The sequence below is a fragment of the Osmerus eperlanus genome, chromosome 26 (assembly GCF_963692335.1).
Source record: "Osmerus eperlanus chromosome 26, fOsmEpe2.1, whole genome shotgun sequence".
In the NCBI taxonomy this organism is placed as follows: domain Eukaryota; kingdom Metazoa; phylum Chordata; class Actinopteri; order Osmeriformes; family Osmeridae; genus Osmerus; species Osmerus eperlanus.
Window position 1 is genome coordinate 5,604,603 of NC_085043.1, and position 15,768 is coordinate 5,620,370.

Below are 15,768 nucleotides of genomic sequence, written 5' to 3' on the forward strand. Positions count from 1 at the left end.
TCAACCAACGCAACCGCTACCAAGACGAACACAGCAGTAGTCTAGTACTGTACTGTAGTAGTAGAATTTGCTGGGGCAGCTTCTCCACACAGGGCTATATCGCATTTTGCGTTGTTACTGACAATGATCGCTACCAGTGAGCTTTTTATGAATGAGCGATTTTCCACTAAATAAATGTCAAGCTTATTTACGTTTTTGGGGGCATATTTTCAGTTAGCAGATGGTACTGTTTGAATCGATTCTATCTTCTGCCGGTAACGTCGTACAATAATCTTCAAAGGGGGTTCTTTATTAATGAATGAATGTAATATGAGTAGGCTAAATGCCTGAAAATATCACGAGAAGGGAAAACTTAAAAGGACGTTTAAGTCATAGAGATTAGGTCCATTTTTACACCGGTCTGCCAAATTTATTCGTTTTGATTCAGCTATGAGGCTGCCTCTTGCAGGGGAAATGAGAAGACATCATATTTCATTCACTTCACTCGTATTTTGAGTTGTAAATGAGCAGCAAAAAAAGATGCTTTTAAATCTATGTAATATTTATACATAATAAGTAGGCCCTATGCATTTTTATATAAAATATACAGGAATATCAGTTGTAAAAATGGCATTAAAATCCCTGTACAACCGACGCAAGCAAGCACACCCTACAATTTCCCCAGAAATTGTACCCTCTCTAGTTAGTGTTGTGTTGCTGTAATAACTAGCAGTGCATTCATTATTGTGGTACCTGCAAAACTGTCCTATTCCGCATTTGAATTCTGCCGCATTCCTGTTGTAGCCTCAAGTCTCGTAAATGGACATATGCTACAAAATTGTTTATGATGTTGCATTAAAGATATGATGCTGTTTTAGTAAAATGTGATGTTGCAGTTAAGATTGTTGCACTGTAGTTGAGATGTTATTGTTGAACTGTCTGGTAAAATACAGGCTATTCCTTAGCTCTAACCATAAACATTTTGTTAGAATTATGCATTTCTGATTATTCTTATGCTTCTGATAAAGTAGCCTATTTGCTGTACTTGCCCATATGCAGTATTGTGTCACTTTTAATAAATGAATCAGTGTTGAATTTAAAAGATATCAAACCCCTTAAAAAATTTGTGAGGTCATGACCGGTCAAATTCTCCAGCACAGTAGGTGGCAGTGTATATACATCCCTTTTGGATGCAATCCGCCAACCAAAGAACGGAAGTGGCTAGAGAGACCTTTTGTTGCACAAACAACCTAATTTGAAATCTGAACAGAATACCTTTCACCTGCAGGTAAATATAATGGCTCGATTGGGTCTTTAGATTGTTGTTTCATTTTTGTTATCTTCGTACTCGGTTAAAGTCAAAGCAAGTATCGAGAAATAGCTAGTTGAAATTATGTGTAACGACAATCAGTGAGGAAATCTGCTGCAGCACGTTATTGCCGCTAGTTCTACTAGCCTAGCTAGCTTCCGTAAATCACACATGTCTGTTCTCAATGTTCGCATCACGTCGCGAGTAGACTCTTGCTGCTACCATGCGGTCAGTTAACATGTTTTTACTTAACTAAAAGACGGCTAACTACGTTAGCCTAACTGTAGCCACCTAGACTCAATGTTTGTGCTGCAGGCGGCACGATACTACATCTAACATAGAAGTAGCTAGCTAGTGCTAGCTACCTAAGAAATCATATTGTTTTGGTTAGCTAATTAAGTTACAATGTTTAGTCTTGCATATAAAACGTTAGTACTGCTGCGTTTTAAGACTAGTACACTAAGGTTGGCAAATATCGATATTAAACCCAAAGCCTCATGGTTTGACTGGGCTTGTAAGTGACAGAAGCAAGCTAATGCTAATTAGCGAGTGGCATTTTAGCAGGACCAGTCCTGCATGTAAATCTAAAACAAACAGGGTAGCTAGCTCTAATTGTGTGGCTACTCACTAGTTTTCTGCGGACCTACCTACAACAAAACTACCAATCTACCTGTGATTGGGGAATATGTAGAACATTTTAACATTGAAACTGGCTCTAAACCGAGACATAGCTTGGCCTACGTTGGCGCAGCCGGGCTTGGGAAGTGGTGCCGTGACCCGGATACACCTGGTTAGCCGCTGTTTAGTGCAGCCTATAAGATTAATATACATTCTAAAATAAAGTAGAACAATAAAGAGTTCCCAGAAATTGACTTCTTGCATAGTTAGCCAACAAATCTCTTTTTTACGTTGCTCCAATCTTGTTGCATTTACTATGTGTTAACTAATTGCAAATATATTTTTAAGATTTGTGTACTTTAACTGGGAAGCATCCTCATGGCAGTGAGACGGGGACACATCAGATACCTTAAAGTGAGTATTTCCTCTATCAGATTATTTGATTCAATTACAGCTGGGCCAATATCACTTCATACTGTCACTCAGAACAGTGCATCTGAAGTGTCAGGGTGGCTTTTACTATGCATGCACACAATACTACTAACTGAGATACATCATGGTAGTTATTTTACCAAAGTTCTTGGCAAAACGATCTAAACTAAACCCATTGATCTGATGCAAAATACAACATTGTGATTGTATTCCAACGTCTGGTGAAAAGCTTTACAAGACTATGGGCAGGTATAGTACCTGATTCAAATGAATGGATTGTTATCTAGCTCAGCAGAAGCCTGGTAACGACCGTTCATTAGGATCTGGTGTGTTGGAGCAGGGAAACAACTCAAACATGCAGGGCAGGGGTCCCTGAGGGGTAGGGGTCCCTGAGGACCAGGGTTTGGAACCTCTGCACTAGCACAAGGGAATTGTTTTTTCTGCTGGTTTGATTGATCCAAAATACATATTTTCTTTTCTAAGTAATACTAGAATCCTGTAATGTCTTGAAATATTCTGTGTTTTTGTTACAGGTGTGTGAGGTACAGTGTCAGTCAGGGGACAGACAGGAGAAACAACAGCATGGCAACAAAAATTCTGTTAACATAAAGGTATGACTATTTTAAACTTTAAGAAAAGGTTGTTAATACATTTTCAGTTGGGTTGTGCAACATAATGATTAGCAAATGTCAGATATTGCTAGGCTAGTACAGTTGTTTTCAGCATAGCAGATGCTTCATCTGTCACTTTCATAACCTTGACTAAGTCTGTTGTACTGCAATCCCCCCACTCCCCATTCTGGTTGGGTGATCGGAGCAAATTTACCTATCTTCAACCGGCACTGCGTCTATCACCAATAACCGATGTATTAGCCATTTCCAGGTAGTGGTGTTAACGGATTGTAGTTGATCTGTGATACCTAGTTTTTTACAAATTGATACATTTTTTGGATTTGATACAAATGGGACTCCATGTTGTTGCGTCATGAATGAGATGGTTCCCCATTATTTTCAATGTAAATGTATTCCCATGGAACAAATGATTTTTCTTGCAACTTTAATGCAGCGATTATTTTTCAACAACATATTTGAAAACTGTTTGCTGTATTTCATGAAATATTACGACTTGATGCACAAAAAGTAAATAATGTGCCGTGTATAGTAAATAGAGTGCCGTGAGTAAAATATACAAAAGAATAAACTATTATTTAACCGCGTTTGCTTGCAGCAAGAAGTCTATGACAACGGTTATGAAGACCACATGGGAGACGAACACAAAGATGCAAAAACCAACCTTATTGTGAATTACCTGCCTCAAAACATGAGCCAGGACGAGCTGCGGAGCCTCTTCAGCAGCATCGGGGAGGTGGAGTCTGCCAAACTCATCCGGGATAAAGTGGCAGGTAATCCATATAACAGAAGCCAGAGTGAGTGCCAAAATCTTTTTTTTTTAATTCTCTCGAGTTTGTTCCACATGATCAAATCAAGGGTGGGGGAAAGAATGTTACTTTGTCTTTTGGTTCAAAATACTAGTTTATCCACAAGTTTTGATGTGAAATTAATCTGTTAAACCGATGTGCTCAGCTATTTGCTGGGTACTGTAAATGTATTTTGCTTTCTATGCTATTTTTGATGCAGATTAGTATTACATTTATTTTTCTTGTGTCCAATTGTACAATGTATTCAAGTTGTTCAACATGTTATTTCCTTTACCTGTTTCTCTTTTTTATTGTACTGTTTTGTGGTTAGCTGAAATGCAGTCATGTCAATTTACATTATCTGCTCTGCATTTATTTAATTACATTTGTGCTGTTTGTTGACCAGAACATTTCTCTGACAATCTAATCAAAATCTTTGTAGTTTAATTTCTGGTCTTTTGAGGCTAGCCTACATGTAAATATTTTGTACAGATGATTATTTGGAAAATCAGCAATTATTTTAAATTAGTTTCTACAAAGTAGCTTTCTTTATGACTGAAGGCATGTTCGAGAATGTTTATTTTATGGTTCTTGTACATGGTTGTTGGTCCTATAGTCGTTTTACAATGAAATGTTACTTTCCATTCCGTTTTCAGTGCATGGCAGGTCTTGCATCGGTAGCATATTTACAAATATTTTTCTTTCCTTTTACTAAATGCTAACATTGAACAGATTGATCCTGTCGAAGACCAGTCTGTAGAAACGGACAAACGTTTGTTATTTTATTTTGTTTTCTTTTTTTTTCTCTAGGCCACAGTTTAGGTTACGGATTTGTTAACTATGTTAACCCTATTGATGCAGAAAGGGCAATCAATACCCTCAATGGGCTGAGACTACAGTCTAAAACTATCAAGGTAACGTGCCAAAGGTGTTATTATTTTTATGTGTCAACTGACAGATTTGATATATTCAAGTAGCCCCTGGGCAGCCGAGAGGATCCCTCTCCTGCAAAGTGTCTATTTGCAAATTGATTTTAAGGTATATTACATATAAGTTAGTATCAAGGTTTATTATGTGTGCTTAATCCCTGTCATTTTTTCTTGAATGTTCCATTTTATTTTTGTTACTCTGACGTATAGCAAGTTCAGTGATTTAATAATTGGACAGGCCTGGTAAAATGTCTTGGTTTTATTTTCGGCACATGTTTATACAAGAGCTTTTCTTAATTTTCTGGAAACTACTTTTGATTTTCAACACTAGTGAGAAAGTGCAAATGTCCCATGACGTTGTTCGGCTTGAGTGTGATATTGTGCCGAATAAAAGCCCTGTATTTTTATTTTTTTCTAGTTTATTCTTTTTTGCTTTAATAACATTTTACTTTCCACTACATAATAACTTTTTTTATTCTTTGAATATCTGTGTTAACATGACTGAAAAGAGGAATTTGGGTTGTGGTTATTTGTTTTATTTGTTTTCTAAATTGTTTTACGATTATATCCTATAAATTGTTGTTAGTGGAAGTTTAATAATGGACATGTAATTTTGCTTTTATCATGTGAACTGGGTTAGTTAAAGGTTGTTAGTATGCTCTCTACCTAAATGTAATGGTGTGCTGAAGGAAAACTAACTTGCATTCTCTCTTCATTAGGTATCATATGCCAGGCCAAGCTCTGACACTATAAAAGATGCCAATCTATACATAAGTGGCTTGCCCAAAACTATGACCCAGAAAGATGTGGAGGACATGTTCACACGCTATGGTCGAATCATCAATTCGCGTGTGTTGGTTGATCAAGCCTCAGGTAGGTACCACCTTAATAGCTCAATGGTTTATGTACACTTCCCTCAAAATGGTAAAGGTAGTATTGGACAAAATGTTCTGTATGAACTTTTTAATTAAATGTTTTACATTTCTTTCTTTCTCCTTAGGCCTTTCCAGAGGCGTGGCATTTATACGGTTTGATAAGAGGGCCGAAGCAGAGGATGCCATCAAGGACCTGAATGGACAGAAACCCCCTGGTGCCTCAGAGGCCATCACCGTGAAGTTTGCTGCTAACCCCAACCAAGCAAAGAACTCGCAGCTTCTTTCCCAACTCTACCACAATCCGTCCCGCCGTTTTGGAGGCCCGGTGCACCACCAGGCCCAAAGGTTCAGGTAAGAAAACCAGTGTTAGGGTTATTCATTATATCAGTTTCTGTTTATATGTTTCTATCAAACGTATTTTAGACGTGACAGATCTTTTATATCTCTGACCTTTGTTCCTACTGCTAAAGTGATCGGATCCTTGATGTTGCATGGCACCATTGTAATGTGTGTGTGTGTGTGTGTGGCCATTGTACTAACATTAAAATTGTGGAGAGAAAGGTGAAATGAAGCCCACATCACTGCCCAGCGTTTGATTTCTCCACCTCTTATACAATACAAAATCATTGTTGAACTTTTCAACATGGTCAGTATATACAGCCTAGTGGTCATAGCAACATGAGACAAGACACTCAAACCTCACCTGTACTGTAAGGCTATAACACACAATCATTATCCACCCAATCTGGGTGATTATTTGAAGTGTGGCGGGGGGATATTGTAGGATGTTGAATTAATACACTGTGAACCCTACTGAAATTTAACTTAAGCTTACAAACACAAGAAAAAAGAAATCCAGTGCAAAGTATGATTTGACTTTTTTTGAAAAACAGCCTAGATTAGCATTAGATGGCTTGTTCCAAAAAATGTAGTTCCACATGGCTTTATTTGGACTTTTTAATGTGTGTGTATATGTATATATATATATATATATATATATATATATATATATATATATATATATATATATATATATATATATATATATATATATATATATATATATATATATATATATATATATATATATATATATATATATATATAGCTTTGCTGAGTCACTTTTTTTCTGGAACTGGCACATGCATGCCTTCAAACAGGTGTCACTCATCCCTTGGTGAAAGTAATCCTAATAAACCTGTTTTCCTCAGGTTCTCCCCCATGAGTGTTGACCACATGGGTGGTATGTCTAACGTTAGCGTGCCAGGGAACGCCACATCGGGCTGGTGTATCTTCATCTACAACCTCGGCCAGGACGCAGACGAAGGCATTCTCTGGCAGATGTTTGGCCCTTTTGGCGCGGTCACTAATGTCAAGGTCATCCGTGACTTCAACACTAACAAATGCAAAGGCTTTGGCTTTGTTACCATGACTAACTATGAAGAGGCTGCTATGGCAATTGCAAGCCTCAATGGCTACCGTCTTGGAGACAAGATCTTGCAGGTGTCTTTTAAAACCAGCAAGGGTCATAAGTAATGAAAGTGATTACTTATGGTGTGGAAAAGTATTAATTTTTTACATTTGACATCAAGGGCAAAATATGGATGACCTATTCAGGTTGGTTGTGTATTATGTCACTTCAGTTCTGTCACAGACAGTAGTGTTCTTATACTTTAGGTTGAATGGAATAATTGGAACAAGTTGAAGCTTATAGCTGTCAGTTCAGGTGGATTCTAAGGTGTACAGAAATGTTCTTGACCCATTCTTGGACTATTTTTTAAAAAGCATCTTGCTGTTCTGGTCCATGGTATAAAACAAAATACAGTGTGTGGAAATGTCCATGTCATGTGTAAATTTAGATATTTTTTTGGTTTGTTCTTTTTGTCTCAGATTTATGGGTATTTTGTTTTACCTGGCGAAACCTACCTGGTCTTGTGCTATTCTGCACCTAAAACTATACATTAATTTCTGACATATATATTGCTCCCAATTTGTGACATGAAAGCCAAAATCTGTGTTAGATCAAACATGTTGTAAAAGTTACAATATGCTGTTCATGGGTACAGATTGTCTTGCATATACTTCTAACCCTAAGTATACAGTAGTTTCCAATATAATTGTTTTTCAGTCTGTTCTCTTCAAATTGCCTTCAAACTTCAGCTTTGTTTTGTTTATATGTTTATCTGTAGCTGTGTGGTTTGTTGTACTCTATAGTTCAGATACTATTATATGCTCATGGTAATAGCCTTGAGGGAGTTGTTAATCTTTTTAAATTCACCGTTTTAAATCCTTTAAGTGAAATGCTGGACAGACTTGTTATAGCAGTGGCACGTTTACTTGGAATAGTGCCCTTTAATTGCATGATCCATGTTACGTTTGAAGAAAGTTTCAGTTCAACTGTATTTGTTCTTTTTTTTTTATCATTGTTTGTTTGGCATGATGTAAGTGATGTGTCTTCTGACTATTAATTGGCTTCTTTTTAAGAAAAAAATCTGTAATTTGCTTGAACTAGAACGAGGTACTTCGACAAATGATGCCACACTGTACTACTAGTATTGTACTAGTTTTTCTTTTCATTTCTTCCAAGAGACCACATGTATGGTAGTGTGCATGGTCTATCTGGTTTAACAATTTTGTAGATGTATTGATTGTTTCTGAACTTCAACCAGAGAACCACAATGTAAATGGTAAGCAAAGCTGTGTCCCCAAGATATTGCAACTGCATACATCTTGCTCCCACATTACAAAGAATAAACTATTCTTCCTTGTGAGACAGTATTTGATATCTTTGTGTCATTCTAATTACTCCAGGCTTAACGGTAATGTGTTTTCAAAGGTATAATTTGGGTACGTAATAAGTCAGTCAACATTAAAGTTGTTAAGGTCAGCTTTTATATAAAAGCAAGGTTCAGTGTGTTTTATTGTTGGAATTTCAGACCGCTTTTAACGTTCAAGGACAATGGATATATTACTCTTAATAGATCCATGGGTGAGGGTTAGCTTTTAGGCGTTTGTTAGTCCAATTTGAGACTTCTAAAGGCCTGTATTCAGTTATTTCACATGTACCTACAGATGTGACATGCGTGATGGGTGTATTATAAATGTCGGCCATAGGGAGCGGTAGAACGCTAATAATGCAGTGATGCCAACTTTGCCGTTTTGATGCTAAGATTTAGCAACATTTTGACTACCCTGTCAACTTTTATTCCGATCAACACTTGGCAACAAATGTTGCTGCTTTCATACATGTATACAGTACATACATTTAAAACAACTATACCTTGATACCGTACAAAATTACATGGCATCCATAAAGACTATCATTTATCTCCAAATACCATGTAAGGTTAAAGTAGCCTATTTAAAATATGTATTATATATCCATATGACTGCTGCATTGCATTGTTTGACACCACCAGTAAGAGGACATTTGGGATGGGTCATTGTGTTCTGTGTTGCATACTTAGACACAAAATGAACGTCCAGGCATGCGTACGTTTAAAAATAAATTCTCGTTCTGGAAATACAGAAACACACTTGAAGTGAACATAGCTTCACGCTAAGCAGCTATCATGGTCTACTTAGACATGTTCACTCTTGAATTTACAAGAAACAAACTGTCTGCTTCCTGCACACTCACACAACTTGTATTGTAGCAGGCTACTTTTATGCATCTTTTATCACATTTGCTCACCTGGAAATACAGAAACTCACACACTTCAGATTAACATAGCTGCGTACTGTAGGCTGTCGTGGTTTACTGAATGATGCTTGTAAGTATTCCCTCCTGGGCCTTACCAAAGGACCACTAAGCTACCATGTGTCTGTGTGAGCGCCACTCATTGCAACCCCAAATTAATCTACAAAAATATGATTGTTGCCACTGGGGGGGGGGTCAGTCAGTTGTTATACTGGCAAAAGACTAGAGTGATTGCAAAAATGTGTTCAGTTCTTGTCAAATTAACACCGATTTACATATTTAGAGGTATCTGTTCTTGTGGCTGTTCTATCATCTCCCTCCCTTTCCTCCCCTTGTTTTCCCATGCAGCTACCCATTTAGGAAGCCCAACCTCAACACTGAGCGCTGCAAGGAGTCTACCCTTACCCCTCCCCCAACACTGATCCACCCCATCTTCCCCCCCATTCCCAACCCTTCCCTTTTGTCCTGTGCCATTTTCCCAAGATAAACAAAGACCTTATTTTGTCTGGGCTCCAAAAGGGGTCACAGACATGAATACCGGGCCAAATGGAAGGGGCACTTGAGCTCCTTTTCTGGAAAAAGAATGACAGAAAAGTCGTAGTTATTTTTCAGTTCACTCTCTCCCATGAGGATTGAATTCAACACTTCTTTAATTGCATGCTTTCAGTCTTACAGCAGTTGCTACAACTGTCAGTTGAGCTTTTGGTTCATCCCCTATGAGATAGCAAACAGTACAACGACATATGCTTATTTACAAATGTTACTAAGCTCCCTGTTGAACTTCTTAATCCCTATTTGTCTGCCCCTCCAGAAGTCTGGCCACATGCCTGATGCTATTAACCATTTCTTAGCTCTCTATGGTAAAGAGCAAGACATTACTTGCCTTTTTACAACCCCTAATAAAGTTAGTCCCCCCCCCCATTTTATCTGTATTTAATTTTCTCTCTCTCTCTCTGTGGGGCTGAATGCCTGTTTTGGACGAACCAAGGAGTCCATTGATAGATTGTTAGCTGGCTATTTATACCTCAACAGGGGATTATACACAGTGTCTCATTACCAACTGATATCTGGTGTGTAGTCACATTGTTTTGCTTTATCTTCTACAACCCCTTCTGTCATTCACAAGACTGTTTGAATGTAAGATTTAGTTTTGGCTATATGTACGATCAACTCAATAACTTTATGGGAAAATAAACTTGTGATAAATACGTGATTTTAGCCATGTTTAGCAAACAAGTAGACTATTTAGCAAAGCAAACAAATGGGCTATGAGACAACGTATAAAATATTTTTGGTATGAAAGCTACTGTCATGTAGTGGCAATGCATGGTCAACTTTCACTTACTGATGAAACTGTACTAACCTCAAGTAGACCAACAGCTCTGGAAGCTTACCTCATTGACATAGAGGTACATTAGATGTCAATTTGTTCAGACTTTGGTGGTGGACTTAGACTTGATAATTCATTTTAAATGAAAGCACCGTCATGATGGCCATACTCTTTACATTTTGAGTAGCGTGCAGTAATCGTATTCACTATTGCAACATAGCAGGATTAGCGTCGATAAAGTAGGGCTCCTGTTAGACCTGAAACCCGAGACAGCATAGTTGACATGCCTGTAGGCACAATAGAAATGCTTTACAGCAAGCAGGGAAACTGGTTTTAGACCTGTGACTAGTTTCACCCACTGAGTCATAAATCATATAGTAAACATATCTTGACAGGTTTGATTCTTGGTGGAGCTATACAAAGTGTGGTTGCAATATTTGGACTGGATGAACATTGTGTCACTTAAATGGACTCTTCATACATCCATCTAATGTTCAGAAATGGCTGCTTCATGAAGGTCAATAATAAAACATTAATTTAGAGTACAATGTGTAATAACACTGTTATTAATATAACTATTGCACCTTTCATAATTGATATAGGACTTTTAGAACGTGACCTGTTGATGTTTTAATTAACATGTTGAAGTAGCTGAATTGCCGTTAGAGTATCATTATTACACAATGAAGTATGCATGCCCCATTGAAAACTACAATAACATTATGTGAATTGGTTAAGAACATTTATTTGAATAGTACAATAGACATTAAAATGGACTTTGGAAAGAAGAAAAAAATTAAACCGATCATTAATAATTTAGTTACCAAATTGAATTGTCATGTAATGAATATGACAAGTGGAACAACTGATTTGAAAATACTTTCATTATGTGTCCACCATGCAGTTACCAGAGGTGAATAACAAATAAACACAGGTTAAAAGGCAGACATTGAAAAGCAAAATATACAGACATAAATCTACAAATGTGGGCATTAAAGGTCTTTATAAAACAAAGACATTGCACTGATAGCCTATATTTAAAGCTTGTGGCGATGCATCTCACTTCATCATGTGAAACAGAAGGCGTAAGAACTCTCATGTTGCATACAGAATAGCATACAGAGGTTTTCTTGCACTTCAAACTGCATATTTTCTGTTTCGTCTGGTAGTATATACAATAAACATACCCACATCTCACTACGTGTTAATTCCAACTAAATATAGGGCTCACTCGTTGATTAGGATAACTGTAGTCCATGACTATGATCCCCTACTTCCCTAATGTTACAGGGGACCACGTGCAACACAATAAGCATGGCTGTAGAGCACAGAATAATCGGCATTTTCAGAAGGACCCCCCAAACAAAGCTCAAATGCATAACACAGAGAACAATGAAAGTAGCCTATTTAAAATGCGACAATTGCAGTAGTCCACGGGTTGAGTATTTTGAGCATCTGATCACAGACCTGCCCCGACCCCGAGTCGTCAGCCTCCGAACCCGACTGCGCAGTGTCCTTACTTAAAAGTCCTGAAAAACTAGAACCAAATATGGTTATCAAACTCGTTACATTGCCAGTGTCCATTTCTTCGCATACTTCGTTACTGTCTGCGTCGAAGTATGCACTTTGGGCAGATATTTTTGTTCTTTTTGTTGGTTGAAGTTCAAGGTTCTCAGAAGTCCGTTTTCTGTTGGCGCAAGACCGGTGCGCTTGAAGTATGTCTGACTTGTCTCCCAAAAATGTCCTGCTGATTTGGCCATCGATTGGTGACTCTTTGTCAACATTAGATCCAGTTCGTGACAGAGCACTATTACATTTCGAAGAGATAACAGTCACATCGTCGGTGGTGATGTCTGTGTTCTCTGAGGCCTCTGGGGGGGTCTCCGACCCTTCGGATGCGTAGTGCAAAGCAGGGCTCTCGAGTTTAGTTGTACAATTTGTTTGTGGAATCGTGGCAATATCAACATCATCGGATTCCTCGTTTGCCACAGCTGAAGGGCCGTTGTCTTTCAACTGTACGGGGGCATCCTCTGCGGGGGCTCCAGTTAAATGATCCGGCGCAATGGAGATACATTTATCTTGATTCAAATCCATGTACTCCCCCTCGCGCCATTCTCTTTCTTCTTGTTGGGATACTACTTGCTGGGTACTCAAGCACATCCCGCTATAGTACTGACTGAGATAGATGTGCCTTGCACTACGAAGAACTAAAGAAACCAGTAGATTTTTGTGTAGTTTGATACCACCGCGTTGTATTCGGGAATTATACATTTTTCCTAAAGAAATACTCATAATCCGATGGGCCTCAATTTTATACTCCATGGTGGTACGCTAAATGTTTGGGTAATCAAACGCAAGCCTACGAAAATATGTTTTCGTATTTAGTCCAGAGTTTTAACAACAAAAAACCTATCCAAATTCTGTTTAAAAATATCTCTGTCCTGTGCGCTCCCAAATTCCAAGAGTGATTAGACACGTTCACAACTGCGCAAAAACGATTGTGTTCTTAAAAGAAAAAGCCTACTGTAAATGCTCAACGAGCTTCATGTCGCCCAGATTAAAGGGTTACTCAAAATATTTTCCTTGTCAACTGCACACAGGAATGAGACCCGCTGCTATTTTTAACCTGCATTTATAACGCAGGAAACGTAACCACGACGATAACCAATGAACATCCAGATCAACCTTTACAACCTCTATGACTTACACCCGCCAATTTATTTGCACCAATAGACGCACTGGAAGGTCACTTCAGCGTATAACCTTGTAACGTCGAAGACATTTAAAGTGATAGGCTCTGCATTGTATGATGTGTTAATGATACCGCATGCCACTCACTGACCTTACAATGATGCAAATAAATGCGATTCATGGGTTAGTATAGGCTAAGGGTTATTGTTCTTTCCCATAATAAATGGTTTTGTTTAGTAGGCCTATATCTTTTTTATTTTGACAGCATAAGCTGATGTTTTGACTTTTCCAGTAGGGTGACGTCTTTGTATGTCGTGTTTTCAAAGACAAATGTTGAATGAAACGGGTCCGTGTACCTGGTGGCCATTCGTTTTTCTACAACCCGTGTTGCCAAACCCAAAATAATGCAATATCGTTACGTCACAGGAACTCAAACCCACATTTAGGTAGACTCAATCGGCTTGTTTTTGTTGTTGTTTCTTTTCTTATTTCAAATGATTAAATAACCATATAACACAAATGGTACAACGAATCGTATAATATCGTTTTGTCCATTTCGGATGTCAGAACCAGAAAAATGCTTGTCTTCCGTTGTTTTGTTTTCTTTTGGAATATGGAATAACTAAATAACACAAAAGGTATAAACGAGCAATGGTTGTAGGTGTTTCTACTTCCAAACACCAGAGGGCAGCAACGACTAGCTTTTTTTTTTGCTCGACCGCTTTAAAAATTGACTATCTTTGTATCCCTCCAAAAACCACCTTGGATGCTGCCATACAAACAATGGCTCATACAGCCATTATAGCTAATAGATTGCTTCTCCAAAACCATGCAATTTGTACTGATGAAAGTACCAGACAAATAAAATCGCGTGGACACTGCCAAAAAAAGTGGCACAGCTACTTCAAACATCACAGGTGATTCGCTCTCAGAAAGAACAGATGGTATTCAATCATCTGCAACGTTATGTCAGAAATTCTGAACTCATTATGAAATATTCAGCGTTCCATGGGGAAAATAACGCTATACTTCGGATAGCTTTTCCTTTAAATAGGCCTTAATGTAGTAATTTGTTTACATTTGAGTAATACTAAACTTTGTGAACAATAAACAATTTAGCTTCAATGACTTGCTTTAATTTGTTTCATACTTTAATGAGTTTTATGCATCAATATTGTAAAGTGGTAAGTTGAAATTCTGAATTCTGCAACTATTTCAGGATTTCTGCAGGCGTATTGTCAACTGGCTATGTCAGTACATTTCAAATTTAAAAAGAACCTTGCCGTTATTACAGTAATGCCCTCTAAAAACAGGGTTAGTGCCACCACGTTGAGTCGCACCTTGAACGTTCAAGAGAAAGGAAAGCAGCTAAGCTTTATATTCTCTAGTGTTTTATAACTTGATATCAGTGATGCATTGTTATTGCTTTAAAAATGACTTAGCATCACTCAGATGGGTGACACACATGGGTGTTGCAAAAATTGAGTGCACCTTGGGGTGAAAGCTAGTGTACGGTCTCGTAATATGTGATGTAATGTTAGGTCACATCTCTCACCTTGTCAAAAACCTCCTCATCATTGTTGGCCCTGGCCTGGAGGTCGTCTTCTTTGGCGACCTCACAAGGCCCGTCAACTTCGACCTCCACAAGAGGAAGGATGTGATCTGAAATGGCATGATACAACAGAACACGCAGTAGATAAATTGCATTACGCCAGTTTTTATTTATTTATTCTATTGCGAATCTTTGAGCAAATGTGGCAATATTTAAGAAAACAATATAAAAAGTTGACATACCTCAGTGGCCAGCCTTGGCTCCCGACCATGCATCAGTTGGTAGGGTGAGTACCTGGTGGAAGCACTTGTTGGGGCCCATCCAGAGACTTCCCTATGGCCCTCTTCTGTGTCGGTTGGTCCCCTCATCCAGTCCGTTGGTCTGGGGATGGTAGGTGGACATAATCCAATGATTTGCACCCCACTTCTCAAACAAGATATGGTAAACCTAAATAAGTAAAAATTGGATATGTTTGGTTTATGTGTGTGTGTGTAGTATATCCACAACAGTTACGAGATCCAATGTTTTATTTGCCATCTACTTGACCTTGTTCCAGAACTCTCTGCCCTGGTCCATCAGGATGACCTCTGGTGCGCCATGTGTGTGGAAGATGTCCATTGTAGTCTGGGATTTTGGTAGTCTTGTCCTAGCAGTACATAGAACACAATAAAATGCACAGGGCTATAACATAGCTGTTATATTAAAACTCCTATTAATTTTTAATGTTATCTAAAGCTAACTAGATAGCTAGATAGTTTGAAACCTCAAAAGGAATTAATTAATTAACAAAAACATTTAAATAAAAAATGACCATATAACAGACTAACTGACTGTTATTCTGTAAAACTATCTGAAGTTTATTAGCTAGCATGAAGTTGTCAAGAGCAGGCTACTGCAGCTGACTACGGATGAACTCATTATTGTCCACTATATCCG

At 38.1% G+C, this 15,768-nt stretch overlaps 2 protein-coding genes across 6 annotated transcripts; one reads left to right on the top strand and one right to left on the bottom strand.

Annotated features, from left to right (window-relative positions):
- The first annotated feature begins 1,170 nt into the window (after positions 1–1,170).
- On the top strand, positions 1,171–8,330 carry LOC134012820 (ELAV-like protein 1). Of its 5 annotated transcripts, none has more exons than XM_062452434.1 (8): positions 1,171–1,267; positions 2,255–2,320; positions 2,872–2,949; positions 3,566–3,764; positions 4,566–4,669; positions 5,404–5,557; positions 5,685–5,910; positions 6,771–8,330. In XM_062452434.1, the coding sequence occupies exons 2-8, from the start codon at positions 2,285–2,287 to the stop codon at positions 7,093–7,095; spliced, it is 1,122 nt and encodes a 373-aa protein (XP_062308418.1). In that variant the 5' UTR covers positions 1,171–1,267; positions 2,255–2,284; the 3' UTR covers positions 7,096–8,330. The 5 variants fall into 5 exon arrangements, with proteins under 5 accessions (XP_062308418.1, XP_062308420.1, XP_062308419.1 ...); XM_062452436.1 differs by having other exon boundaries at positions 3,566–3,740; XM_062452435.1 differs by lacking the exon at positions 1,171–1,267 and adding an exon at positions 1,385–1,516.
- Positions 8,331–11,317: 2,987 nt separating this feature from the next.
- Positions 11,318–13,222, bottom strand: ier5 (immediate early response 5). Its single transcript, XM_062452803.1, has one exon. The coding sequence runs from the start codon at positions 12,909–12,911 to the stop codon at positions 11,997–11,999; it is 915 nt and encodes a 304-aa protein (XP_062308787.1). The 5' UTR covers positions 12,912–13,222; the 3' UTR covers positions 11,318–11,996.
- Positions 13,223–15,768: the final 2,546 nt, after the last annotated feature.